The 9,650-nt window shown below is 39.7% G+C and overlaps 1 protein-coding gene across 1 annotated transcript in view; it reads left to right on the top strand.

Annotated features, from left to right (window-relative positions):
* Positions 1-570: 570 nt before the first annotated feature.
* NKAIN2 (sodium/potassium transporting ATPase interacting 2) overlaps positions 571-9,650 on the top strand; it is a gene marked incomplete at both ends in the record, with an annotated part of 72,552 nt that continues 63,472 nt past the window's right edge. The window contains one exon of the mRNA XM_082303420.1: positions 571-738. Coding sequence (XP_082159546.1) covers positions 571-738 — 168 coding nt within the window. The remainder of the gene's footprint in view (positions 739-9,650) is intronic.

Below are 9,650 nucleotides of genomic sequence, written 5' to 3'. Positions count from 1 at the left end.
GAAATTAGAAATCAGAGAGAGACATTGTAAAGAGATTTGCCTGCAAGTAAATGCACAGGATCTTTTTCTTCAATCTTCTCCAATATTTCAGTAGAGCTACCACAGGTCTCCTTCACTGGGTCCATGAGACAAAACTTGCAGGTATACAGATGTGTGTCTATTAAAGTCTATGAAGTCTTGTTTCCAGGGGATTCTTGTCTAGTTTGGTACATCAGACCAACAAAACATGGGCCATCAATCCTTATGGTATCCTCTGGAAAATGGGCCATCAACAGAAATGAGTGCTATAGTCTAGGCTGCCATGATGTCTAGGAACAGATCCTGGCTTGCAGGATTATTTTTCTGCTCCAAAACATTTCCGCCTGACAAGGTACAGCTACTTCTCCTTGCAGCGGGCAAGCTCCACTAACTTTCATGTAACAGTGCAGTTTTATTGCAGCTCTTTGCTTCTTTGTGTGTGCTGTGAAATCTCTTGCTGAGGCACTGGATACCAGAGTACCATCCCCACGCATTAATTCTTCTCATGTTTTTCTGCAGGAAACAGATCTCATTCTGACCTTTAACATCTCAATGCACCGTTCTTGGTGGATGGAGAATGGGCCGGGCTGCACCGTGACCTCAGTAACCCCAGCACCAGACTGGGCACCAGAGGATCATCGTTATATCACTGTCTCGGGGTGTTTGCTTGAATATCAGTACATAGAAGTGGCTCACAGTTCTCTTCAGATCTTCCTTGCAGTAAGTGTTTACAAATAACTTAATTCTACCACCTTTTCTGGATTTCTTCTTTTCATTACTGGAATAGTGGATGATTGTGGCATTCATTCACAACCCCTGGCTTTATGTGTTAGTTTAGCTGTGAAACTCAATTGTCATGCAGCCAGTTCAAGATACCTGCATGCAAAAAGTTTCAACATACATATTTATTATTGTGCTAAGAACTGACATGACGCACTCTGTTTTTCTGATACTTAATATATAAGCTGTGATATAACAGCAAGTTACACCTATTGTTGTGAAAGGCAAATTAAATATGAAATTGAATACAAAAGACAAACCAACAGTGAAAATAAATTCAGTGATCAGTTGACAGGACTCAAATGTCATCAATTTGTCTTCAACCATATTAATTAAGAGACACTAGACTACAATGGGAGAGGTTTTCCCTGCTCCCCCTCCCCCCCCCCGAAAAAGTTATACTTATATGAAAATCAAAACCAGAGATCTTAAATCCTTTTTAGAAGTAAAAGAATCCACTGTTGTACTGAAGAAAATTTATAAGAAATGAAAACTGTTTGCTTGGGGGAAAAAATGTATAATGGAGCTCACAGCTATCCAAATAGTGGTCAGCTTTCCATCTGTCTATTCCCCATCACTTTTTATTATTCAAGCTTGACTCATGGAATTACAGCTTCATAGAATCATTTTTGTTGGAAAAGGCCTCTAAGATCATCAAGCCCAACCCTCAAGCACTGCCAAGTCCAACACTAAAGCCTGTACCTAAGTGCCACATCTACACATCTTTTAAATACCTCCAGGGAAGGCGACTCCACCGTTGCCCTGGGCAGCCTGTTCAAGTGCTTGACAAACCTTTTGGTGAAGAAACTTTTCCTGATATCCAACATGAAGTTTCCCTGGTGCAAGCTTGATTTCCCTTCATGCAGGCCAGGATGCCATTGGTCTTCTTGGCCACATGGGCACGTCGGCTCGCATTCAGCTACTGTTGACCAGCACCCTCAGGTCCTTTTCCAACAGGCAGCTTTCCAGCCCCTCTTCCCCCAGCATGTGGCACTGCCTGGGGTTGTTGTGACCCAAGTGCCGGAGCTGGCACTTGGCCTTTTTGAACCTCATACAACTGGCCTTGGCCCATCGATCCAGCCTGCTCAGATCCCTCTGCAGAGCTGTCATACCTTCAAGCCTTCAAAAACAGATAACCAGGCTATTTTTCTGCCTTTTTTTTTAGTTTTATTTTAATGAACGATGAACAAGAAACACAAGGTATATGTAGTTCAAGCTCAATTCTGTTCCTGGTGCAACAAATTTTTTTCTGTGTGTTGAAATAGAGCTGTGTTTTCAGATAAGCTCATTCTTTTCAAGTCAGAGTAATGGTTCAAAATAACAAACTGTTAGTAATCTGCTAGCTGTAACTAAATACATCTGTGTTATATTTCCATTCACATTACTCTAAATGTGAGTATCACAGGTAAAGAGCTGCACAGTGTAAGTATGGGTCAATTTTCCAAACCTAGTGCTTGACTACTGTTTACATCACTTTCACATTTCCCACTGAGGCCATTTTTCTAATAGAAATGCTAGTGTAAATTCACTCCCATATTAAATGGGATTAAACGGAAAGCAGGAATTAACTGGTACAGCTCAGTGACGTATAACACAAAGTAAGAAGAGCAGATACTGCTTGCTTTTCAGCAAATTAGCTTTAACAAAACCAAGCGTTAGATCAGATTTATCTCCAGTTATTAGAAAGAAATTAATCTTTCCCTTCAATTTTCCTCTATGGGCACTTAAACAGATCTTGTACTTTATCTGCAAAACTGTAAATAGCAACCTACAAATTGGTTACTTGTTTTCTTTTTGCATTTCTGTATGTTCATGACAATGATCATGCTAATGCTTTTCTTGGCTTTTTCATGGACTGGTGGCACTGTAGCACATTTTTAAGGATGCTTTCTACTGCCTACAGATAAAAGGTAGACATCCAGCTTCATTGAGGACCACTTTTGTCAGCCTTTGGAAATATTATACTGAGTGTATTTTGTACAGCTTGCCAGTAAGCTCACAAGGATTGGAACTACCCAAGGTTAGGCTCACATAGATGTGATATTTGCTTGGAAAGTGGAAAGAGCATGACAGCCAAGATACAAACTATAAAACTAAGATAAAACTACACCCCCCTCCCTCCCCCCCTCTTGTAAAAAACAAGTCTTATGGTAGGCTGTAAAATATTTCAAGGATGGGAGACAGATGTTCTGCTGATGAAGTGCAGAATATTTACATCTCCAAGAGAACTTTTCTCCATGGAGGAATGTGTCCTAGAAGCAAACAGCACCCGATTGTCCACCATACAAATGCTGCTGCTAATTTTGTGTAAGTCAACACAGATTTTAGATTTTTAAGAGTGAAAAATTTTGGAGAATTTTCATTTCTCCCACTGCTTAAACAAAATAGCAATTAAAACAACCAGAAGGTTACATAATCCTGAAAGTCAGGGGAATTCCCAATGTGTATAGTGGTGGTGTTCATTGTGTAATACCAGCCTTAGAATAGAAAAGAGAGATAGATGTGATGATGCACAGATATTTTGCCACTTTCTGCTGAGGCATATATTTTGCTCAGGATTAATAATTGGACAAAATTGCTAGTTTAGCTCACACTGAAGTAACATAAAATTCAGTTTGGTAGTCTCTATACTTCAACCAGCAGAATGCTCACAGTTTAGAAAAACTTCAAAACAGGCAAAAATTATTTGAGAACAAATGTGTAGAAGAAAATGCTTTGATAAATAAAGGATTGTCCCAGTTTGTGTATTTAGCTTGTTTGTATGCAAAGCACAGCTGGAATAAACAACAGTGATAATAAAGAGCACATAGCAGCCACAACCATTCCTTGGTCCCGTGTCACAGAGCACTCACTGCATTGCATGATGGTGGTAGAAGACTAAAGCCTCTGTAGAGCCTATCAGTAAATCAATCCTTGTATCACAGATGTAAAAAAAAGACCACATAATGCATATTTATGTCTGTCCTCTAGCCATTCCCATGTCAGCACATTACATCTTGCTAAGTCGCTGTCTGGTGTTTTTCATGCTTATGGAAATTTATTTTGAAAATCTTACACTGATTTTTTTACTCATTTATTGTGGTAGTTGCCTCTCTGAAGTGGTACACCACCAAAATCTCAGTGCCACACACCATGTTAAGTCAGTTTTTACTCTATTCTCCATATCCGTACCTCCCACTTGTCTCTTTTGAGACTGTGCCTCATTGCTAGCAATTTATCTCTACGTATTACTTACCAACAAGTTAAAAAGAGAGAGGAGTCAGAGTGAAAAGCAGAGAACTCAAGGGAGGGGAATCTCATTCATGAGTTCAGCTTTGCGGGCTTGCAGTGCTACAAAATAAAACATATTTTGTGGGCATGCCCTGCAGTATGCAGCTGTATGAAGTTGAACAGAACTCCTAAGGGTGGCATTTGCTCTGCTTTCTGTGAAATCTGGGGTCTGGAATACATATAAGTATCTCAGAGGGGTGTGCCAAGAGGATGATGCTAGACTCTTCTCAGTGGTGCCCAGCGGCAGGACAAGGACCAATAGCCATAAACTAAAACACAAGAAATTCCTCCTCAACATTGAGGAAGAACTTCTTCACCTTGAGGGTGGCAGAGCACTGGAACAGGCTGCCCAAGGGAGGTCGTGGATTCTCCCTCTCTGGGGACATGAAAAACCCACCTGGATGTGTTCCTGTGTAGCCTGCTCTAGGTGACCTTGCATTGGCAGTGGAGTTGGACTAGGTGATCTCCAGAGGTCCCTTTCTACCCTAACTGTTCTGTGAATCTGTGATTCTGTATATCCACAGAACAGCTCCTTCATTTCCTGCCCTCCCCATTTCTTGATCAATATCATAGCTGAATCTGGAAAGGTGAGATCTTAGCTTCATCACATTTTGACAGCAACAGCTATTTAAGGGTTTGCTGATACGTGCAGAAAAAATGCATCATTTTGGCCATAGCTAATTCAATATTTTTGTTGGACAAAACTAACCCTTAACGTAGCCTGTACTACTCTCCACTCAATGCTTCTCTCCCAGGGAAGTCTCATTTACAGAGGTCCAATGTCTTGAGCATCTGGCCCATCCAACCTGTTCTGCAAGGACCACAACTCTGCCTGTCCTTGTGTCTACAAATTATCAAAATGAACTGGTCTAGTGATGGCATGACTCATATACTCATACACTTCAGACAATAAAGTGTCCTTACGTGTTTAAAGGTTATTGATTCTTGCTGCTTGCATTAGAGAAGCTATTTCATTTTCAGGCCTACTGGGTTATCAAAGATAGATATACTTAAATGACTGGTCTCTGGAGACAATTGTTCCAGGTAAAGAGTGAGGTCAGTGGTACTAATGGGGCTTTGATTTGCAGCTGCAAATCAAAATTTGAGCTGCATTCTGTATAGAATTTACAGAGTGGAGGCTGAATGAAAGTTGCCACCTCTAAAAAATAGGAGGTATAGCTGCCACTTGACCATGGGGAGGGCAGTGCTTGGGAGGTGCATTTATACACCACTGCTGACCTTGGCATGTCCTGTCAGGGCTTAAGGTAGTCGTTGGCTCTGTGCATAAACAGCATGTGCATCCCAGCCTTTTGGTCATATAAGCTGGCAGTTTCTCAAGTACCCACACACATCAATGTCTAATTCTACCTACAGAGCCTACATACAATTTTCTTCATTTCCACTTTTTATTGAACTTTTGTCTTATAAGAGAAGGTGAAAATCTTTTCAGTTCAGGCCCTGAGCCGTGGTTCAGGTCAGAAGGTTCTGCTTCCAAGTCTATCACAATTTTCTTTTGAAAGACATTTCATCTCTCTGCACCTCTTCCCAAATGCTGAAGAGAGAGAAAAGCATGCCTAAATTTTTCATGTTCAGTTCATAAGACTCTGTACCATTTGCATAGATAGAGATCTCTTGGATCTTTCAAAAAGCCCCTAAATGTGGGGGACACCCAGTACAGTAAGGCCTTTGTGTGGTACAAGGAAATTATAATGGTAATTGCATTTCATACAGAAATTGAGCTCAGATTCTCTGCATCGTCCTTCTGTCTTTGTTTTAGTCTTTGATTATGCATGACCTGCCCTCACTCCCACAAGTCAGTTCTTGCAAAAGTCAACAAATTAAAACCCATTTGTAGATAAAAACTCTGAAAATATGCAAATTAAAGATCAGCCTTGAAGATAAGTGTAACAGAATCACATATCTATTTGCCAACACAGGATTAAAAGTATTTAGTATGCTCATCTTTTACTTCTCACACTCAAAAATCTATTGATTTTAGTGGAGATAAGTGCCCGAGTTATGGGAATAAGACTAATGTGAAGGCGTCACCTTAGCCAGTTTGGGTTTTAGTTATATAGCCCTCGAAGAGATGAGCTGTGCAATATTATTCCAGTAAAACAAGTGGAGAAAAAGCATTTCTTATGTACTGTATCTGCATTATTGATGGTAATTTACATACCAGATAAATAAAACCATAAGTAAACAGTTACATAAAAATATTGACCATTTTCAAAGTGATCCTGTCCACTGACTTTTATGTGCTGTATATTAGTCTTAATTTCTTTTTGTTCCTTCCTGTATTTGTACTTGAGTATATGCTTCATGCAATCATTAAAATTATTATTTCATGCTTTAAAATTTGCAATATGTAATTACCCATCCATAGTATTTACAGTAAATGTATACCATTTGGATTTCTGCAAAGTCTGCATCATTCACAATACCTTTCAAGCCCTGATGCTGTCAGATTGATTTAAAACATCATGAAGCATAACTGTGCTACTAAGAAGCAATAATACAGCTATGAAGTTAGGGCGCCAGCATCAAAATCTCTGCTCTATTGCAGACTTACCATAAGGCCTTTGGCAGGGTGATTAATTCATGCCAATTATTGTCTGTACTATACAAACAGTGGTTCTTAAATATTTCAGAAAGATGCTGCCAGGATAATTCCATTAAACATTGCAGGTAATCCAATATTATGGAAAGATGGTCTGTGTATGTATTTAAGAACTTAAAACAGTAGAATAGCATTAATGTTCCCTTCTTCTCTTAAGGATTAATAATTAGAATAGGATGGTCTTAAAATTCTTAATGTTAGCATAACACAGGTGGCATTAAATACTCTCATGCCCTGGTGGAGAGATAGGAGTACTCAGTAAAAGTCTACTTTTACAAGAATATATTTACTGAACTGTCTACCTGTGTTTTAGACCTCCATGCTCAAATATGTTACTCACAGTCTACCACTTAAAGACCCTCAGCATTGCTGAGGAAATATGATTGGGAAGAAAAGCAGTGGTTCCTATTCAAAAGAACTAACCTTCAAAGTATAAAACAAGCCAGCCAGTCCATATGGAAAGGAAAGGAGGAAAAGACAGGAAAACAGAGAGGGAATACTAGTTTGAAGTTCCATTGCATCTCCTCTTTGACCATTGTCAGCTTTCTTGTAGGCATGATAAAAAAGTCCTATGATTCAGAATGAGTAAACTTCTAATAAACTTTATTTGCTGGAAAATTGTCCTAAAAGGCATCAAAAGACAGAAGTGTGTGAAAGTTTGAAATTTAGGAAGTAACTGAGGAGAAGCTGGTGTCTCATCAGCAGTGCACTGTCATGCTGACAGGAGGGGACAAGCCAGGTGGGACAGGCCACAGAGAGTTTTGCAAGAGAAAGAAGTAGTTGAATTTCACTGGAAGAAACTAAGGAGAAGAAATGGAGGGTTTAAAGCAAGATGTGGAAAATAATCTCAGCAGTAGGCTTTGTCAGGAACAAGGAGAAGGCATGGCACAGAAGGAGAGGCAGGATGCTCCTCAGAAGCTGAGACTCACGGAGTGAGAGACCAGGAGGGTATAAGCAGGACAGCAAAGGGTAAAGAAACAGAGAGCTTGTAAAGCTTCTGCATTTAGGGCAGGAAAGGGAAACAAATCTTCTGCAAGGGAAGTATATTTGATCTCTCTTTTTTTCCCTTGTGGTTTTAATTTTATTTTTATTTGGGAAGATATGGATAAGACCTGAGGAGAGGAAAAGGCCAGAAGTTCCTCCAGATACACCAGAAAATCATAGAGCAAGACTGAAAGAATTGAGCAGTGGGTACATCAGCAGGATGGACTGCATGATAGGAGGAGAGGCAAAACAGCAAAGGCAGGGGAGATGAGGGACAGAGTCACAGGAACGCATGGAAAACAAAGACTGCCTAACTAATAATGTCATTAGGATGAGGCAAACAGCAAGAGTGTTTCTGTGGGTCCCAAAATATTCATGAGTGGAATCAAACAAAACATAAGTTGGCCCTGGCTAATCCACATTGAAATGCTAAAATTAAACAGGCAAGTCCTTTTGACAGAGCTGCAAAGGAACAATCTGAGAGCTTGTACTGTAGTGAAGGTCTTCACTGTGCTCAGATGGATAATACTCATCTTTTAGGAAGAGTCACCTATTGATGTAGCCCTTGGGTTCTGCTAATAAACCAGCACATTCCATTCCTGTGCTGAAAATACATACAATGTGATGTGCTGGGAAAAAAACAAAATGCAGCAAAGCTCTTGCAAAACATCAAATTCAGCAGTAAGCCTAATGCTGTGTTCTTCATTTTCCAGTCCTTTTTACCCAACATAAAGGTCTTCACTTGTGCAGGAAGCACATCTTGCACATGAAAGCCCTTTCTCAGATTTTTCCTTGCTAATTTTGTTCCCACACCTCCCTTCTGACAGCAGCCTCTACGCCTTATACTCGCTTACACTCATACATATACCTTGCACATCAGCTGTCTCTTCCTGTGCTTGTAGAGTGGTGAGAATGTTTATATGTGAGAAATGAGACGAGAGCTCATGTAATTAAGTTTTGACTCTTTGAACCTAATGGAGAAAAATAACATTATTTCATTAAGGCAAAGTTCTTTTCTAGGGCAATACAATAGTTGAAAGAAAATTGATTCTTGATACAGATTGGTACTTTAGAAAGACTGTTTTTTCACTATGGTGATGCCATGAAGATTTTTTGCCTTTTCTTTTATACCCCTGTTATACCTTTTTTGCAACTTCTGTATTCTTAGTGCTTTTTGCCTACATTCTTGGGCTTGTTTGCCAAGCTAAGAGACTAAACATTTTAGAAGCTTCGTAGCTAGAGATCAGTGTGCCCCAGACCCCAAGGTCCTCTCCAGAACATATTCTGTAAACTAAGAGAGAACCATCCAGGGGAAGGCTCCTTGGGGAGGGGGGCTCACTCAAGCCTCTCATTGGGGAATCTTTGATAGATATGCTAATTAGTAAAACCTATAATGTTATACCAGATCTTTTGGGGTGTGCATTTTGCGGGGTGCATCTTGATGCATATGACCTGGATGTGTACACCTAAGGATCCTTAAAATAAATACCAAGTAAAATCCCTTTTCCCCTTCTAACCGTGTATGACTCTTGATTTTAAGACCAAGAAAAGGCATCAGTGGGACGGGGCAAAATCAGCACAATTTGAAGAGAGTATGAATCATTGCAAAGTGTTAATTTAATAACACTCTCTTGCCATGTTAGCAGAGAGGCATCAGGTTCAGGCATCTTCGACATTGGCTCAGAGCACAGTATATTGCTGTGTCTCTGTTTGACAGTAATGCTAAAGCATATGTCATTAGTATTTTGAAGGATTTCTAGAAGAGATTTTTTATGTCTATACGTATTATCTGTTATTGCTTCTATCAAATTTTACCTGCATTTCTTCACTACTTCTTGCAGAAAACTGAATTGTACACATCAAAGCATAAACGTTTTTCATAATGAGTAGGGAGCTTTGTCAATAGAATTGTACTCATTCATTTCCCTAAAAACTTCCCTTCTTAATGAGCTGTGTTGGTACAAAGCTAAGCTATGTA

This window comes from Coloeus monedula, assembly GCF_965178545.1.
Source record: "Coloeus monedula genome assembly, chromosome: 2".
Taxonomy (NCBI): domain Eukaryota; kingdom Metazoa; phylum Chordata; class Aves; order Passeriformes; family Corvidae; genus Coloeus; species Coloeus monedula.
The sequence above is the reverse complement of the archived record's forward strand: the minus strand, read 5'-3'. Positions and strand labels throughout refer to the sequence as shown.